This window comes from Neophocaena asiaeorientalis, unplaced genomic scaffold, assembly GCF_003031525.2.
Source record: "Neophocaena asiaeorientalis asiaeorientalis breed wild unplaced genomic scaffold, Neophocaena_asiaeorientalis_V1.1 scaffold217, whole genome shotgun sequence".
Lineage (NCBI taxonomy): Eukaryota > Metazoa > Chordata > Mammalia > Artiodactyla > Phocoenidae > Neophocaena > Neophocaena asiaeorientalis.
The window spans coordinates 5,637,403-5,657,109 of NW_020172293.1; the positions used below are offsets into that span (position 1 = coordinate 5,637,403).

Consider the following 19,707-nt stretch of genomic DNA (forward strand, 5'->3'; position numbering starts at 1 on the left):
TAAATTGGGTTCTTTGGAAGAGGAAATTTGGAGATCTATTAGATTCAAAGAAATCTTTTATTCTTCAAGCCTATAAAGTCCTTTTGACCAGATTACAAAGGCAAGGCAGTCTCCTGTTTGGCACTTTCCCTGACAACTATATTTTGGAGAAGCAGATGCTCACTTTTTCCCAATATATTCAGAGTCACAGTTGATGTAACTCTGTTACTCTCAAAAGGGAACATGATTCTGGAGAAGGAGGGATGGAGCAGTGGGAAGAATGCTGGCCTCATGGATGACTCTGGTTACTACTTAGGCATCCAGGCAGAAGTTCTGCCACAGTTAATTACTAAAGCCATAACAGTATAGCAGCATTCTATATAGGTGCGAGTACCTTAAAGTAATATCCATGAAGACATTTCATATCATACTCCTTTGTGATAAAATGCGTATTACAGCTTTACCGACGGTATGCCCATATAATGAGTACATTAATAGTGATTTCATTCACGGTGATTCACTGCTATGGGATGAATTAAAATAGAATGATTTAAGATGCAAGCATTTTAAATATGACTGAACTTCTGATAGCATCCTTTTTTTTTTCATAGCTTCCTTTCCTTGGCTAGCTCTTTAAAATAAGTACAATGAGACTCTTATTTAGGTGAATGGATTCACAGTGCTCTGCTTTTTGTTTTCTGAAATGACAGGTTTATTATAAAGGTCAGCCGGGAAGAGCTACAGCTTTAAGTATAACTCCTGAAATGGAAAGAGTAAAGAAGAATCAAGAAAATATTAGTTCGGCAAGTTGTTTTATTCACTTGGGGCTATCGCAAAGGACATGTCCTTTATATTATTTACTTGCAAACCTGTTTCCTCCTTGTGAAAATAAAATCGATTTCCAAGAAACCTTTGTAATATATGCAATAAGTCCGTGTATTATTTCAGATGACTTCCAAAAGCTGCCACTGTCTAACTTTATATTATCCTGCAACTCTTTGTTGATATTTCCAGATGTGACCAACACTTACATTTAAAGTCTTGTTTTAAACTGTATTATGTTCATTTAAACAATGATTCATGTTATTTTAGCCAGTGTCTTTGAAAGTAGTAAAGTCTTTGGTGTGTAAGTTAAACAATTGTTATTTTACAGATGTATTCCATTGAATGTGGATTGTTAAATCCTCTCTGCAAAACAAAATAAGAAATGACTCATTACTCCAAAGTAAGGATTTAGAGGGGAAAAAAATCTTTAAATATATTTAACACAGAATTCAGTTACTCATTAAACTCCCTTGATGAACATCGGTGTCTTATTCGGGGAGTGTGCTTTCTCTTAGGAAATACCAGGGCTTCCGTTCTGAATGCACATATGCCCTCGGGTCTGCAGTAATTGGTATCCTAATCTTATACATAATCAGCTTCGCAAATAGCAGTGTGCTGATGGTCAGATGTCAAAAAGAGCTTTATGCCTAGGAATCAGCATTTAGGTTTTACAATGCACAGCTCTCTAGTGGTGTTTCTGTCCAGAGATGCGGATTGTATTCAACATAAACTACCTTTAAGTGGTGGCTGCTTAGAGGGAACCTAAATTTGTTACTTATTGATTCTTGTCGTCTGCAGTGGGCAAATAAAAGGAAATAGAGGGATGTTCCGTATGCATTCTTTCAGTGTTATGGTGGGAAATGGGGAAATAGAGAAATGGAAAAATAAATTTAGGTTCCATTTAGCTTTGGATTTTCCCTGTTTAAGTGTGATAACCACTTTTACTGACACATTGTTAGTGGATGTTGGTCACTCACACGTTTGTTTTCAGTTGGTAGAGAGATTTAGGTCATCTTGGCTGCAGCCTTTAAAGGAGACCATCGAGAGTAAAATTTTAGATTGTTATTCTAGAACGAAATGTAATTCACCAAACAAGTTACCTGGGAAGTAATTCACGATACGTTGTATATGTTTCACTCACTTGGGAAGCTTGAAAAAGTTATGTAATTTTTTTCAATTATAATTGTCGTATTTTTAAGTATGTTCTACTATTTACTTTGCAGGTAAAATATACCCAGGACCAGAGACAGATGAAAGGTAGACCAAGTCTGATTTTAGATACACCTGGTCTCAGACATGTCAAAGAAGCTCAAAATCATATTTCAATGGTAGGGTCCAACCAGGTCCTCCATCTGTGACTAAAACATACTAAGGAATGGCACCACCCAATGCACTGATGGCGTTGTTCACCATTAATCTGGATAACTAACAAAGCATGGAAAGGCCGATGGGCCCGTCCTTTGGGGGGAGCTTTCTAGTCACACTGAAATGTAATGAAAATATTTAGTCTAATAAAATAATTTTTCTCAGTGACTTTTTGGGTGTGTTTTTTATTTCTAACGTGACTACTGTAAATGTACTTTATGAAAGATATTTGGTTGGACTTCTCTTCAATTCATTTTAGGGTTGAGTTTGGTGTGTTTACATGTTTAAAGAATATAAAAATATGTATTTTTAAAGAACAGCTTCATGAGATGTACTTTATATACCATAAAGTTCACCCATTTAAAGTATACAATTCAATGGTTTCTAATATAATTTACAGAGTTGAACAACCATCACCCTAATCCAATTTCAGAACATAAAAAACATGTTTTGAAATATATATATGTTTCTGTAATTATATACAAAAATATATATATATAATTGTAACTCTCAATCTAATTTTAAATAATATGGTTTTCTTGAATAATTGTGTAGAAATACCTTATCATTTTATTGCATACTAAAGTTTAAGAGATAAGATATTAATTTATACCTAAGTGAGTTCGTTTTAGGAAGTAACCAGGATTTTAAAAATATATCTTTTCAACACTTCTTACTGATATACAGGTTTGTATATTAAAAGAGCTGCTAACCGTAATGATGAAAAACATTGTGAAAATGTCAGCTTGATTTCTGATGCTAGGAAACTGAAGTTTCAGACATTATTTTTGGAATAATTGGAAAAGATACATCTATGTAGAAAATAATCTAGATGCAGCTGGTACAGTGACAACTGTCGTTATATCAAAATTTTGTGAGTTGTGTAACAATCAGGAAATTTCAGTTTGAGTTAATATGGTTTTTCCCTTTTTCAGGTGAAATATCATGAAGATTTTGAGAAGACAAAGGGAAGGGGCTTTACTCCTGTTGTGGATGACCCCGTGACAGAGCGAGTGAGGAAGAACACCCAGGTCGTCAGCGATGCCGCCTATAAAGGTGTCCATCCTCACATCGTGGAGATGGACAGGAGACCTGGAATCATCGTTGGTAAGCTGACGGGCCTGCTTGGCAAGTCTGCACAGTCAAAAAGATCGTGCTTGCCCTGGCTTTAAAATTCGCTTCCTTATTCATCGGACTCCTCCTCAAATGCTTGAGGTGGTGCCCAGGTGAAAGTGGACCACAGGTAATATTGTTTGCACCATGTTGGATGGGATTCGTGGCCTTTGCCAGGTATCATTGCAAATCCATTCTGTTGTTGGACGTCCTCTGTCTTTAATAACCTTCTGGTCTTAAGAGTGTTCCTACTTGTTATGCAAAGAAGCCCAGATATCAGACATGGGTGATAATGAAGGATGAGCAATTTTTTTGTTTCGCTTTAGCTTATGTACTGTATAATTGTACTGCAGACATTGCATGAGTGACATAACAGCAGTAATCCCATTTACATCCTTTTACCGCAAGTAGACATGCCAGAGAGATTCTGATGATTTCCACAATATGAATAGCTTATATATTTTTTAATATTATCTCTGAACTGGGAGAATCGAGAGCTGTCTGAAAGTCTCACAAATCAGAGAGGAAGGAACCTCTCGTCCTGCTGTTCCTTCTTGTCAGCCTGGGAAAAATCTTAGGAACATAGTGTTGAATGGTGACAGAGCAAGGCTTATACTAAAATCTAAGGCAGGGCTAGAAAGGAAAGTTACTAATTTTTCAATTTGTTCAACATTTGTTTCTGTTGTAGGGGGAGAAGTTTCTGATTTTTATTTTGTTTTCTTAGACAAAAACCTTTTAGTTACTTCTTATGAGTTACTCACATGTCCTTAATCAGGAGTTTTAACCCAACATTTTACCTGTTTCAGTGTGTGGAGAGCACGAGTGGTGAGGGTTCAGGGATGCAGGGAGTTGTCTGGCGTGCACGTGTGTTGGGTGATGATTCACAGGCTCCCCATGGAAGGTCAATGAACCAGGCAACTTAAATTTGATCACAAAGTTTTCTTAGCAAATCCAGTGAGTGTGAATATCCCTTTGTTCTCTGAAGTAGGCTGTACGGTGGGTTTGCCTATTACATGCTTGCTTTTTGCATATGCCCCTTTTCAGACTTTTGCTTAACTCTCTTGGGTGCTGACTTTTTTTTATTCATTCTTGATTTGTTGATTTCTTCCTTTGGTAAAAGACCTCAAAGTTTGGCGCACAGATCCTGGCTCCATCTTCGACATTGATCCCCTGGAAGACAATATTCAGTCTAGAAGTCTACATATGCTCTCTGGTACTGCTTACATTTCGAGTTCCTCCCCATTTACGTGGTTTTGTCTTCAAAGTGAAGCTACTGTGAGCTGTGGAGGTTCATTGTGCCGTTTGTGTAGTGTAAATTTTTAAGTTTGGGATTTGAAAAACTGAACAAGTTGCTGTGCTATTTAATATACCATTAATCATTTATGAAAACAGAACTTGCCAAAGGGCTTTTTAATATATCCTAGATTAGTTTGTTCTAGATTTATTTGAAAGGTGTCTAGAGCTTACTTACATTTCCTTTTTATTAGTGAATATGATTTTAGAGGTTTTCTGGGCTTTCAAATGCAGCCATTTGGACTGCACTAAACTGCTAAGACATAAAGGAGATTTGTTTCATGAAAAACACAACATTTTAAAGGTATAGTTCTTTAATTTAAAGACTTCTTTAACTTAAAGAATTCTATGTAAAACAGTGGGGTGATTTTCTATATAGTATCATAAATGTCTTAAAATAGTATCCTTAAAATTTATCTCTGGGTCTTTAGAAAATGCAAAATCTGTAGTTTACCTAGGAAGTCTATTTGACTTTTAACTTAGACTGCATGTTTACAATTAAAAGCAAAACCCAAATGGTTTGGATGTTTGGGTATAGTGATAGCATGGGTTGACTTTTCAGACTTTCAGACCACATTTAGCAAACCGAAGATTTGACAGTTATGCAGGTATTTTAAAAATATAAATAGATATATCATTTAGGTCTCGCTCTGCCCCCTGATTTCTAACTCCACGTTTAATTGCTGACATTAACAAAATTGAAAGCCCAAGGCAAAGTAGCGATTCTAATATTTGTATAGTTAATTTGATCCACATAATCAGCCAAATTGTATTTAATTTTCCAAAAATAAAGGCAACAAATGCTGTATCCTTGGTGATATTTGAAAAGAATTATTTATAACCAAACCTTTTGTTTGATAGAAGTTTACTAGTTTGCCAGTGTTTTCTTAGTTCTTGTCAATTTCCCATCCCTCATCTCTCCTTTAAAATTTAGACAAAAAATGAGTATAAATGATCATTAAGTCATTTATATAGTTGATGCAATGTGTGCTGAAGTTTGGGAATAGGTGACTAGAATTTCTAATACCTGAGCTTTTGGATTGTAATTTAATAAGGGATTATTTTTCTTCCTTGTTAAATTTTTAAGTAATTTTTTTGTTTCCTTTGTTCTTCAAGTCACTTAATCACAAGTATGAATATTTTCCCTCCAATATAGAAAAGGCGAATCATTATAGGAGACAACGGTCTCGATCTCATTCGAGCAGTACTTTTGGTACAGGTCTGGGAGATGACAAATCAGAAATATCCGAGATTTACCCTAGCTTTTCGTGCTGCAGTGAGGTAACAAGACCGTCTGATGAAGGAGGTATCAGACGTTAACCACTCTAAGAAATTTTTTTTAATGTGCCACAAGCGTGTCTTTAACAAATTTGTCACTTTTGCGCAAGCGTTTGGCCTGGGTGTATCTGAACGTTTTAAATTATGTTTAGAAAGTTGAGTCTTCTTTTAACTACTAATTTGCATTTTTGCATGTTTGTTTTTCCTGTCTTACTTCACTGTTTTTGCTACAAATGGATCTTTAATGACAACAGCGTCTTGGGATCTGCTACATGAGTTTGTTTCACAGGAGTTGTATGTGATGGATATACACAGCCAGAGTGGAAACTTGAGTTCTACGGAGTTTGTATCTGATTTCCATTAAGGAAAATCAATCTTACGGTTATATTTGAGTGGCTAAGAGGTTGCTATGAATTTGTGTGTTTGAATATTGATATATAGCTGCAGACAGAGTTAGATCTTGCCAAAAAGAAATGGGGTATGTACTTGGGATATGAGATTTTTTTCAATGGAAAATACCGTTGATTGTTAATAATCTTCTCTGTATTTTATATAACCATACTTTTCCTCTACCTTCTCCTGTTTTCTGCATCCAAGCTGGTGGGTTAGGTCTAGAAACTGGTAGTTGAAATTGTTTTGGATGTTAACTACTCCTTCTGATAAAGCTGTTGTTAAAGGTTGAGACTGAGGTATAGCTGCGGTTTAGTGACATGGGGAGGGAGAGAGTAGCGAGCACAGAAGAACAAAAGGAAAACGGAATTTCCTTTTCAGCCAAAGTCCATAGGGCTGAAATCCCTGAGGCAGGAGATTTTGAAGTTGAGCAGTTTAACATCTTGGGGGAAAACGTAATGGGACTGAGGACCTGATGAAACTATGAAATGTCTTGTAATTGAGTAATTGTTTTTTGCATTCATAGGAAAGCACCTATGAGAATAAAATCAGTTATAGTCAAAACGTCTTAAATTATACATTCAGACTGGCCCTACCTTGGTAGAAAAGTCTTTCTTTTCTTAAATTTCAGATTTGTTGAGGTATAATTGACATATAAAATTGTAAGATATTTAAAGTGTACATCGTGGTGGTTTGATATATGTGTACGTTGTGAAAAGATGTCCCCCCACCTAGTTAATTAACACATCCATTACCTCACGGATTTATCTTTTTTCTTCTTTTTTTTCTTTTTTTTTTGGCAAGAACACTTGAGTTCTACTCTGTCAGCAAATTTCATCTATACAATACAGTGTTATCAACTATAGTCACTGTGTTATTCTTTAGATCCTTGGACCTTATTCACTGTATAGCCGAAAATTTGTACCCTTTTACCAATCTCTCCCTACCTCCCGCACCCCCCAACCTCTGGCAACTACTACAGACACGTGTCCGCTTATCTAACAAAGGATTCAGTAACTTTTTTTTTTTGGACTTAGGGTTGTTGATTTCTCCCTTCAGTGGCTCTAGAGGTACAGAATAATGTTGATGCCTGATGAGATAAATAAAACCCAAAGCAAATACGAGAACAAATTTCGATCAACCTTATTTAACTTTACTCAGTTCAGTGTACTGGAGCTGATGTCTCTCGCAAATGCGACGCACCTTAGTGTTTGCTTCGTCAGGGACCCTTTTACTTCACGTCTGTACACACAAACAAGGCATTCATTCATTTATTCACCAAATGTTTGAGTGCTCTTTGTACACCAGCCAAGAGCTCGGATCTGGCAATGCATACAGCATTGAGCAGCAGAGATATGCATCTGCTCTAAGGCGCTTGGAGTCTGGGGCGGGGGACCCTGACATTGAGCAGATACTTACCCAAGTAATATATAATTATGGACTGAGTAAGTGCTCTGAGGGGAGGCCATGGGGGCCACAAAGCGGGGGGGCGACTCCATCTGGCTTCAATGTCAAGGAAGCCTTCCCCAGGGAAGGAAGATTTGAGCTGAGATGTGAATGCTAAATGGAAGTTAACTAGGCCAAGGGGGCTTTGGGAAAATAATGTTTCTCCTTGAGAGAACAGAGCACAGAAGTGGTGCGTCAAAGAGTCATTCAAATGGAGGCATCGAGCAGGCAGTCAGAGTCCACAGGAGGAAGCTGCACTGCAGTTAAATGCAGAAGTCATCACCTGTGTCCGTGATCAGGTCTTGGATGAATCTACGCAGAGAAGGAGAATTTGAGACCCCTCTGGCAGGTTCCCCAGCTCCTTCCACGCCAGGTTCGCGCGTCTCCAATTCCACTGGCTCCTCTAAGGCTGCATTCTAAAAACCTACTGCTGTTGGTTTATCTGCCCCTTCTCCTCTCAAGCCGCTACTCCTTTTCTTCCTAAGTATTTCTAGCAAGAGGACCCTACGCTATGCCAAACTGCATAAGAAAAGTCTCCATTAAAAGAAAGTACACATAAATATTCTTGCACTTATACAAGAATTTGGGGAAGAGTAACGCATGGTTAAGAGGGAATGATTATATTTTTTGAAGTGGAGGAATTTCAGACTCCATGAAGGTGGTAGGGGGAGATTTTTTGACAGGAAGGAGTGTCTCGGTAGCTTAAATAATGCCTTGTAAGAAAAGTTGACTCCTCGGAGGCATTTATAACCTGTCATTTCTCAGTTACCTGTTAACAAGGCCTGTGTTCGGTGACATTTCCAATTTTGGAAACTAGATATTGAGGTATGAAGCAAAAGTAAAGATGCACCAATAAGTTTTATAACATTAACACGAGTGGTGGCGTACCCACAGGGTATCTGAGTTAATTCAAAAAGATTTTAGAATACCTGGGAATATGCTCCGAATTCTATTCATCTTAAGTCAAGCACATCACATTCTACTGATCGGTACTTTATGTCTGTCTGTATTCAAATGATCAGTGACGCATCTAACCTAGTAAGTCCAAAACCACCTTCCCACCTTCCCCACAACATCTGCTGCTTTTCCAGGCTTCCCAGCTTGCTAAATAGCACCTGCAGCTTTCCAGATACGGACTTCAAACTCTTAGGAATCATCCTCCACACTTGTCTTTTACTCCCATCCACATCCAAACCATTAGCAAATCTTGTCAGCTCTCCCGGGAAAAAGATATCCAGAATCTGACCCCTTGTGCCCACCTCTGCCCTCGCCGCTTGTTTTCAGCTACTGCCCTCTCTCCCTTGGGTCATCACAGAAGCTTCCAGACTAGTTTTCTGCTTCTGCTCTTGCCACCCTGAGCCACCAACCCTCTGCCCTGGTCTGTTCTCCATGTGGCAACCAGAGCATCTCTTTGAAACACAAGTTAGATCATGTCATTCTTTTGCTACCATTTCATTCGGAGTATATCCCAAATCCTTACCGTTGCCCTACAGGGCCTGCACCTGATATGAGCCCTGACTGCCGCGCTGAACCATTTGCTTCCTTTTTCGGTAGACTCGTCCACTCCCGCCATCCTGGTCTCCCTGCTTTACTCACATCTTCCAAGAAAGCACCCACCCCGGGCCTTCACATCTGCTGTTCCCCCTGCTTGGAACACTCGCCCTCCTGCCACACCCAAGGCATGTGCTTGCCTGGATCCGTTTTGCTTCATGTTTCTGCTCAGATGTCACTTCATCAGAGAGACCCTCTCTAACTACCAGAGATAAGACAGCACCCCTTCCCATTCTGTCTGGCCCTTTACTCTTTCTTCATAGCACTTGACACCTGAAATATGTATTTATTTGTTTATCTGCTTGTCTGCCTCTGCCTCACTGGGCTAGACGCCCCACAATGGCTGGGATATTGACTATTTTGTATACTACTCTATCTCCAGCTCTTAGAGTAAGCACTCAGCAAATATTTGGTGAATGAATGAAATGGTCAAAGTAGTATTTTTTTCCACTCATGCCACTTCACTTTTTAAACAAATTGAAATATAATTGACATACAACATTGTATTATTGTAATACATTGTAATAATTGTAGGTGTACAAAAGTTAATATCTTAAAAATTAGAACTTAATATACAAATACATGTGAGTTTTTTTAAAAATTAAAATTCTATTGTGGAAGCCTTTCAAGAAAATTCTTCCATTTTTGTTTTGATGATGTTTTGATATGTTTCAATGACATTAAAGCATAGCTGAACAAAAAACCCCTAAAGTGGAAACATTCCCAGGGTATTTTCTTTTCTGGTCGGGAGGCGAAGAAGTAGTATCCATGATGTCTTGGTTGCTTTGAAATTTGGGGTCCCCTTTGAAATGTGTATTACACTGGGCCCTGATAATGAGGTGCTGAGTGACTCCATAGAAGGAGGAAACTTTTATGGCGATGACAGCTGTTTGATGAAAACCTTTACTGTCCTTAGTTAATCATATGCATTTATTTAAATACTATTCTAGAAATTGGAAAGAATTTTAGAACAATACTTGTTAGTGGTAAGATGAAGAAAAACAGGTAATGTTCGTATTGAGAGATGCCATCTTTTTTTCTTACAATTTTTTTAAATCTCATTAATAGCTTTTCAATATGATTTTTAAAAATGTATTTACTTTATTTATTTATTTTTGGCTGCATTGGGTCTTCTTTGCTGCGCGCGGGCTTTCTCTAGTTGCGGCGAGCAGGGGCCACTCTTTGTTGTGGTGCATGGGCGTCTCATTGCGGTGGCTTCTCTTGTTGCGGAGCACGGGCTCTAGGTGCGTGGGTTCAGTAGTTGTGGCTCTCAGACTCTAGAGCGCAGGCTCAGCAGTTGTGGCGCACGGGCTTCATTGCTTCGCGGCATGTGGGATCTTCCTGGACCAGGGCTCGAACCCATGTCGCCTGCATTGGCAGGCGGATTCTTAACCACTGTGCCACCAGGGAAGCCCTTTTTTCCAGATTTTATTGATTTCTTTAAATTTAGATTGGAGTTTTATATGATAAAATGTGTTATGTCCTAGAAAGGTGTCCTTTAATGTTGGGCTGTCTTCCCGCCTTTGAGGTGACGTGTGTGGCAGCGCGGTCCCGTGGTGGACAGGACACTGTGTGGGGGCAAGAGACCATCCTGCTCTCCGACTGCTTGGTCTGGGTTCTCAGGCAGTCACCTAACCTTATCGAGCTCGGATTCCACATCTGTAACAAGAAGGATGTAGAACAAGTAGCTTTTCTATTCTAAGATACTTTACATTTCCTAAGCTAAGTGCCATAAATTAAATAAACTCCTTTTTCTTTCTCTTCTTTCTATGTGTGAGAATGTGTTTATGTCCTGAAGGTGACCTGTTCTACTTTTTGAATTAAATGGCTGGGCAGTTATGAGAGTCATAGTTTCAGGGTCCTTTTTTCTGAGTTACAGGAAATGTAGCTTGTTAGGACGAAGGGTTAAACAATCAGCTCATTTCCTTGAGGCAGAAGTACAGAGTTTTCATCATTCACATTTGGTTTTCATGAGCATTAACATAAAAGCCTTCTCCTTTACATTTTTATCATTGTTTTAGTTATGCATTTCTCATGATGTTTTCCCATCTTGCTTTGATTGCTGAATATTTTCATTGTCTTACGTGATTATTTTGGGCTTTCTTTAGTTTTGGGTCTACTATCTGAGGTATTACATTACCAAAGGGTTTGCATTTTCCATATCTACTGTGTTACTTCGATTCAATAAAGGAGGCTTTTATTTCAATTTCATCTAATTTTGTTTTGATTCTTGCATAGTATTATTTGAAATTACCTTTATTGACTTTTGGTATTAGATTAGGTTAACTTATTTTCACTTGACACACAGTTCCTTGAGTGGAAACAATCCTGATGGTTTCTGCTTATTTCACTGTGAGGTTTTCTTTGATCTCTGTGTTTGTCTTTAGGTCACTTACCAGCAACATGTATTTGCCTTCTGGTACTGCTTTGTATTCCTTTGGTTTTCCTTAATTCACAGTGTTTTGTATCGCTGGTATTCTCATGTGTTTGCCATCTCACCCAATATTTACCCTTCTCAGTTTGAACTTGGGTTCAGTTTTGCTTCAGGTATTTTATGTGTTTCTGTTTTCCTCTGGAGCGTAAAGTGGCTGGGGGTGTGATGGGGAGGAAAACCAGATGCACTTTTCAAAGCAGACATTGTCAGTGTTCCAACCTTGTGAACTTTTCCATTTTGCTGTGAAAGAATCTTATTGGTATGACCTAGTCCTGCCTTAACTGGTGGAAAACAAGTTTCTGAGTTCTAGGACAGCCCCAGCTATGCTGTGCTTATAGCACCCCATCCCATGTAATATGTCCTCAAAAGAGGTTAGATTGCAAGAGATGCTTCAGTACATCCTGGAACTCTCAGTTGTTGTCCATAGGCATGACAAGAGGGCAGTGCACCAATTAGGTAGCCAGTAGCCCTGGTAAACACCCATAACTCCATCTGTTTATTCACCAAACATTTATCCAGTATTTCCCATATGTGTGAGATGCTGGAAACAGCAACAACAAAAAATATACTTATTGTTTTCAGAGAACTTGCATTCTAGTGGGTGAACCAGATACATAAATCCATTGTGCTCAGGAAGGCATTATGATAGAGTAATATAAAGAGTTACAATTAGCCAGGCAGAGAAATGGGAAAGAAGTGTTTTAGGAAGAGAGGTAGCATATGAGAGAGAACACAGCACATTGGAAACCTGGTGTGTTTTGGCATATCTTGAGCCCCTGCACCACCAGGGAACCCTGGGAAGTAAGTATTGAAAGAGGTGTTGGAAAGTAGGTGAGGTACAGGTTTGGTGAAAGAGAAAGAAAGTTGCCTCTTCAAGAGTGGAAAGAAAATAGAAAATACCTAACAGTAAAAATAAGGAAAGAGCATTTTAAACCCCCAGCCCTTAGCAACTGCCATTCTATTCTTTGCTCTATGAGTTTGACTGTTTTAGGTACCTCATATAAGTAGAATCATGCAGTATTTGCCCTTCTATTTGCTTAGTATAATGTCCTGTAGGTTCATCCATGTTGTTGCAAATGGCACGATTTCCTTCTTTTTTAAGGCTGGATAATAATCCATTGTGTGTGTATACCACATTTTCTTTTTCCATTCACCTGCCAGTAGTCATTTGGGTTACATGCACGTCTGGCTGCAGTGAACAAGGGACTACAGATGTCTCTTAGAGATCAGCGAAATGCAGATCTCTTCAAGATCAAATGAGATATCACCTCATCTGTTAGGATGGCTATTACCAAAACCAAAAAAAGATAAGAGTTGGTGACGAAGTGGAGAAATTGGAACTCTCACGCACTGTTGGTGGGGATGTAGAACGGTGCAGCCACTATGGAAAACAGTATGGAGGTTCTCCAAAATGTTCCAGATATGTTCCAGCAATCCTACTTCTGAGTAGGATTCATAACTCTTTTTTACTACCTGACATTTCATTATGTATTAATTAGTTTGTGTAGTGTCTATGTTTCCCCCAGAATGTCAACTCTGTTAGAAAAGACTCCTTCGGCATGCTTGGTTCTCTATTCTATATCTAGCACCTAGAACAGTACTTGTATTAGACACTCAGTAAATATTGTTAAATATATAAATATATTCAAATTAAATCTGATCTGAAATATAAAGAAACAGCTTTGTTGCATGTGTTAACTCACTAAAACTTGGCATCAGTCTTTAATTTATTAGTGTCTAATTAAAGTTACTTTGACCTGAGGGTAACAGTGCAATAATAATCCTTACTATAACTTTTTAAAAAGCAGTCATGGTGGATTATCACCAGAATGTAACATTGTGACCTGTGTTTATTACAAAACCTGAGTCAGCTAATTACCTTTCATAACCAAGAAATCAGTAAATTATTCCTACGTTAACACTTCCGTTCTCATATAAATACTTCTATCTCAGTGTTTTGTTTGTTTATTGAGGACATCTGTCCTCAGTAGGGACTCAATAGAGTAGAAGTGCCCATCAGAATTCTGAAATTCATACCTTTCATGGCCTCTGTCTCAGTGTACTCTAGTTTATTGTTCAATCATGAACTCCATGGAGATAGAGAATAGAACGTGCCATGTGGCTTTCCTTCCAGAGCCTGGCACAGGACTGCGGGTGCTCAGTGAAGAGTAAAAGCAAGCCATCGCTCTCCTAGGCTCGGCGAAGACCTCTAGGATCTGCCTTAAGCTCCTAAGGGCAATAGCTGTCATTAAAAGCCGAATTTGCAATGAAACTGGGAACAGAAACGTTAAACGCAGGCACAATAATAAACTACTCATATATTTTGAAAGGGATGGATTGTATCCAACCAGCACTGTTTCCAAATCTCTTTTAATATGACAGGTGTCCATAAAGTCATCATCCTTTGCCCAGTATTCACATTAATTTTTCTGTTGATTCTCCTTTGCCATTGAAAATCTATGTCTTATGATTTATAGACGCCATTCTGTCCCAAGTTCATGTTATTGGCTTTCAGTGATTTTCAATTTTAAAATTAGATAACCAGAACAACCTACAAGAAAATACACTCCAAATTTTAAACTCTTTGCCATCATTTGAAATAAACTATCCAGTAATTCTGTATTCGCCACTAATTCCATTTTCTGATTACTGATTGACAACCCCCAATCCCTTGAAAAAGATCCAACTCCTTCCCAGCCTGACTTCTGTAAATAAAATACATTCAGTACGAGAATCCCAGTTGTATTATTTCCCTTCTATATTTGACTGTTATTTCCGATCGAAGTTTGAGACGTTTGCTAGCATGTGTCAAAAAAGTGATGGTTTAGTATCTTCATTTAAGTTTAGGAAGATTTAAGGAGTTGATGATTGAAATGCAAAATTTCTGTGATTAAAACTAATCTATAGGAAAACAAATGATTCCTTTATAATATGAAATCCAGTTAGTAGAATATGACAATTATATTTAGCTATCTAGGCAGTACATCTAGCCTAGAAAAAAAGCACACAATGTAAATTGTTAGAAACTTTTACTTAGTTCTGTTATTCCCCCAAGAAAAAGGTTCAGGACTGACTGAATTTGAAGTCCTTAGAGAAGCTCATATTCCTAGTATCAATAGACTTGGAATGAAAGAAACGTCATAAGTTTCCTTTTCTGAGTGTGAAGTTGGGGAAAGGATCAAATACTAATGAATAGCACTTGTTCCAAGATGCACATGTGTCTTTCATTGATTTGCCAAAATTAAATCAAAGGGTTCCATATGTGTCTGAAGGAGAACCATCTGACACTTAAAGTAGCAAACAATAAAACTTTAAAAATATATTTCCTGTGAAGCTGAGCTGATTGGGAAAAAGAGAAGGGAAGGATATAAATGTGGCTATAGCATATGTGTCAAATGAGTAAACTTTGGAAGAGCTTTATAAATCGTAAGTGGCGTACATGTAAAGGAGCGAATAGGTATTCTTGGATTTTTATTTCTTATTTTGTTTATTATTTATTATTAGGTACTATTAAACATTGGCAATGAAAATGGAAATGGTAGTTTTTGTTTTTTATGGATCAAAATTGGTGTCCAAGTTGGATACTAGACTGAGTGTACGTATATTTACATTTCTGTCTTACACATTAAACAGTCAAGTCTTAATGTTATCTTTGTAGTCACGAATTTCCCTGTTCTCCCCCAACTTCCTATTTCATCTAGGTGCCCACATCCTCCCGCCCCAAGCCCCAGGCTAGCAGGTCATGAGGGTTGGATCCTGACTTTACAGGAACTACTTAAGATGTCCACGGGCTGATACAGCTGGGCGATGTATCGAGTTTCTGCCTTTCCTTTGCTCATTAGCTCCTGTTGCCTGGGCTCGTTGTCACTGCTGTTTCTCTTGTGACCAGACTTCCTATTTCTTATTGTCTGATCTCCCTCCCCCGAAATCTTCCTGATCTGTCCATGCTGCACTTCTCAGACATTCTGGTTCTTGATCTTTATCTTATGCCATATACCTGGCCCATGTGTACTGAACTTATTGTTTACTAGTCTCTCTGTCAAGCTCTTTCCTAGACCCTGTTTCAACGTCCTTACACTTGTGTGCCTTTGATTACAATGACCCCGTTGCTCACCTCCCTACCTGACTGTGACTCTTCATACCTGCCTATTTCACCAGTCCCTGCCACTCACCTTGAACTTAGAGCTTGGGCTCTGGGAAAGCCAGACAATCCTTTAACACTCATTTCCCCACATTTCCCTATCTTCAAATCATGTCAGGAACACATTGAGTCAGTTTCATAAATGTTCATTGGTTGAAGAAAATATACCTGCTCATTCACAAACGTAATCAATACTGAGACATGTCTAGATGCGATACTTAGTGTGGGTTATCGCTAGGGGAGTCTAATGTAAAACTATTCAAGAACTCCTTGTGGATTGATGGTATTCCTTAAGGGTCAGTATCTGAATTGATTAGTGCGAGAATAAACTAAATGCATAGTCCAGTTTTAAGTCTTTGAGAATATATTATGTATATCGATCCAACAAGTATTTACGGAGTTACCTCTTCAATAGTGTAATGAGATTTTCTTTCACTGTACTTGAATGATGATGAATCTTGCTGTACAAGATTGATTTACACAATATCAGCAGTAGTGGTCACTGGGGAAAATTGGGATTTGCTATGAGCTGACTTTTCAGTCATGGCATAATTTGTGTGTAAAAGCTAGTCTCAGTGGTATGGCTTACCTAAATGGAAACAGCGTCCCCATCTACCTGCTATCCTATTGCTTTCATCTTATCAGAGAACTGCCCCAAATTATATAGTTCTTGTCAGGAAACCACATACATATCCACACTGTACATTACTTTATTTTCTTTTTTGACTTGTTTTTTTTTGCGGTACGCGGGCCTCTCACTGCTGTGGCCTCTCCTGTCGCAGAGCACAGGCTCCGGACGCGCAGGCTCAGCGGCCATGGCTCACGGGCCCAGCCGCTCCGCGGCATGTGGGATCTTCCCGGGCCGGGGCACGAACCCGCGTCCCCTGCATCGGCAGGCGGACCCTCAACCACTGCGCCACCAGGGAAGCCCTTCTGACTTGTTTTGAGGGATCGTGTACGTATGCCTGTAGACACAGATACATGCCATATGGATTTTGTGCCATGAGAATATTATTAAAGACTCTCTAATCTGGGGCAGAAATTATTTCCTTTTCCATCAGTGACAGACCTGCTCGTATTTACGGTTGGGTTACGGTTACAAGTTGGGGAGTTTATTCTGGCTTTGATAGCTAAAAATTAGAAATAAATCTGAGAAAAAAACTACACAAGTTGAAATTCAAATCTAAATGTAGGAGTAAATTGGCTAGATTATTCTGAAGCAAAGTAGCAGGCATTCTTCAATCCAAAGTGCTCTATTTCTATTCAAACCACATTATGTCTTAGCTCGGTTCTGTCAGAGAACATCCACAAACTTAACGTTTTCTAGAGAAAAAACAGCTTTGAAATCAAAACGTACTGCTTTTCTGGGCTTTCGAGAGTAATTAAGTGTAACTGGAAGATAATTTAAAATATAACTAACTTTGTGTCTTTTTCAACATTTAGGAATTGCAGAGTCCCAAAACAATATTTTAGAAGTTCTTGCTTGAGACAACTAAGCCAAATATATAAATGAAATGGTGAAATGTAATGTATGTATGCATGGTTCTAAAAAGTACATAACCTATATATGTTTCCTTTTGCGGTTAACAGGTAATTAGGAATCTTTAAATAGCCAACTTATATTTGATTGAAGCAACATTATAAGTCTATCATTTAAGTTTAGGGAAGAAAATAGTTAAATAGTCTCCTGGACTTAATTGTATTTTCGCTAGATTCTTGGAATGTCTGTGGGAGTAGAGCTTGTCACTATGCTGCTGATGACTCAAGAGAGTGACATTTTTCAGGCAGTTTCTACAGAATGACCTTGAAAATTGTTCGGTGGTGTCATGATGGGGGTCTTTGCTGCTCAGGGGGAAAGTGGTTGATTCATACTAGGAGACGTGATTTGAACATAGACCTGAAATTATTCATACAGGATGAGGTGACTGAATGACAAGCGCCCTAGGTAACGTAGGATAGTATTGGCAATGGGAAGAAGAAGCAAAGGTTAAACACGTGTGCGGACACACACACACACTCCAGAGACTTATCAGATGCCAAAATGACCCTTGGAAGAAATCTAAAAGCCGTTGCTTCAGAAGTGATGCTACTGTCTGTGATTTGAGCTTGCTTTTCCAAAAGTGAATGAATTGTTCTCACTATAATTCCTTCCAGGGATGTCCTGGCACACCTCATCAACCACAGACACAGAAACTTTTTGTGGGGTTTGTACCCCCGAGTTTACCACAGAAAAGTCAGTGACAACTAGAGTTGCCCCTGTGAGCATAAGAAGCCTGCTTTGCATATCTCCCCATTAAACCTCTTTCTTTCTTCTTTCCCTCCCTCTAACTCCTTTCTGCCCCACTGGCAGGAGTGCATGGTTGATGCTGACTCTTCCGACTTCAGGTCGGGTCCTCCCCACTCCTAGAAGCTCCTCTCCAGACCATAGCGCTCTTCCACATTTCTGAATTCACAATGCTTGTTTGTAAATTAACCTCATGCTGTCTTGTCATTTCTTCCATGATCATTTTGCTGTGCTACAGCCCAGAGTTTGGTTTCTGGAGTCAGGCTGTTGGCATTTAAATACTAGCTCCTCATAGCTCTGATATTTTTGACCAAGTTATGAATCTTGCTAACCTTCAGACTCTCTGTCTGTGAAATGGGCATTTACCAACTGTCAAAGGGCGACAATTCCACCAGCTCACACATGTGACACTCTAGGCACAGGGCCCTGCACGGCATAAGGAGAGGGACCGACCGTGCCAATTTGCCCGAGACTAAGGAGGTTCCTGGGAAGCAGAACCTTCAGTGTGAAACCTGAGAAAGTTCCAAGCAAACTGAGTTAGTCCTCCTAGTTGTTAGCACTTCATTTATATTATTCAAGTTTTATCGTATTCATATTTTGTATTCCTTGGGAATCCTATGTTACATCTTTCCCCCATTAAGGTTCACAGAAGCGCATACCTAGGTGCTTAAACATCTTCATGTGTACTGCATTTTCTTAAAGGAGGTTTGCAGTACTTTATAGTAATAAAATTCATAAAAGACTGGAAAATTAAAACAAAGATGACATGGGAGTCTAGAAGGAGAAATTGTTAGGAATATAGTATTGGCTTGAGAAATAATTTTTTTTTTTTAACATCTTTATTGGGGTATAATTGCTTTACAATGGTGTGTTAGTTTCTGATTTATAACAAAGTGAATCAGCTATACATATACATGTGCTCCCATGTGTGAGAAATAATTTTTGATTTTGCAAAGATATTTTTTTAAATGTATCCCAAATGCCTAGAACACTGCAAATAATAAAAGAGGTTAACGATTACCTCCAGGAAAACATCACACACAAAAGAAAATATAATCACAGATTGCTACTATTAAATCAAGTGATCAAGCAATCCCTAAGTGCGGTGTAGCTGCAGGGCTGTCTCACCACACTTCATAAACCCAGCTGGTAAGAAAACAAAGAAACCTTTATACCCACGACACAGCAGGCAGCATGGGCTTCATGTGGCCACAGTTCCCCTTGCCCCTCCACCCCCTGAGTTCCAAGGAAGAACGTGGCCGGTGGGTCATGGGAGCAAGTGCAGGTAGATGCTGAGCACACAGTGGATCTTTGTCACAGCTGAGAAGTGCTAAGCTTAGGAAACTCGCAATCGTGTAAGGGGACCACTAGCAAACCTGCCCAACAGGGAGACATTATCTGTATCAACCTGGTTAGGAAGCAAGTCTTCTCTGGGGAGGAAAGGGAGACTTTATTATTGCAAAGATGGTTCTTGGCTGCCCAGTCTCCCTTTCCTCTCAGATGGTGACCTGGAAGTGGGGACTTTATTAGTCCCCCCACCCACCGCCCCGTTGCTGGTGCCACGTGGCTCTTGCCTCACCAGGAGTGTCAAATGTTAGCCGCCCCCCC

At 39.0% G+C, this 19,707-nt stretch overlaps 1 protein-coding gene across 2 annotated transcripts in view; it reads left to right on the forward strand.

Moving 5' to 3' along the window:
- Nucleotides 1–19,707, forward strand: part of NEBL (nebulette) — a 335,691-nt gene that overhangs the window by 301,280 nt on the left and 14,704 nt on the right. The window contains exons 22-26 of one of the 2 annotated variants that reach the window (XM_024766137.1): nucleotides 690–782; nucleotides 2,028–2,132; nucleotides 3,105–3,276; nucleotides 4,403–4,495; nucleotides 5,732–5,881. In XM_024766137.1, the coding sequence (XP_024621905.1) occupies nucleotides 690–782; nucleotides 2,028–2,132; nucleotides 3,105–3,276; nucleotides 4,403–4,495; nucleotides 5,732–5,881 (613 nt within the window). The remainder of the gene's footprint in view (nucleotides 1–689; nucleotides 783–2,027; nucleotides 2,133–3,104; nucleotides 3,277–4,402; nucleotides 4,496–5,731; nucleotides 5,882–19,707) is intronic. The other variant, XM_024766146.1, reaches the window with a different exon arrangement.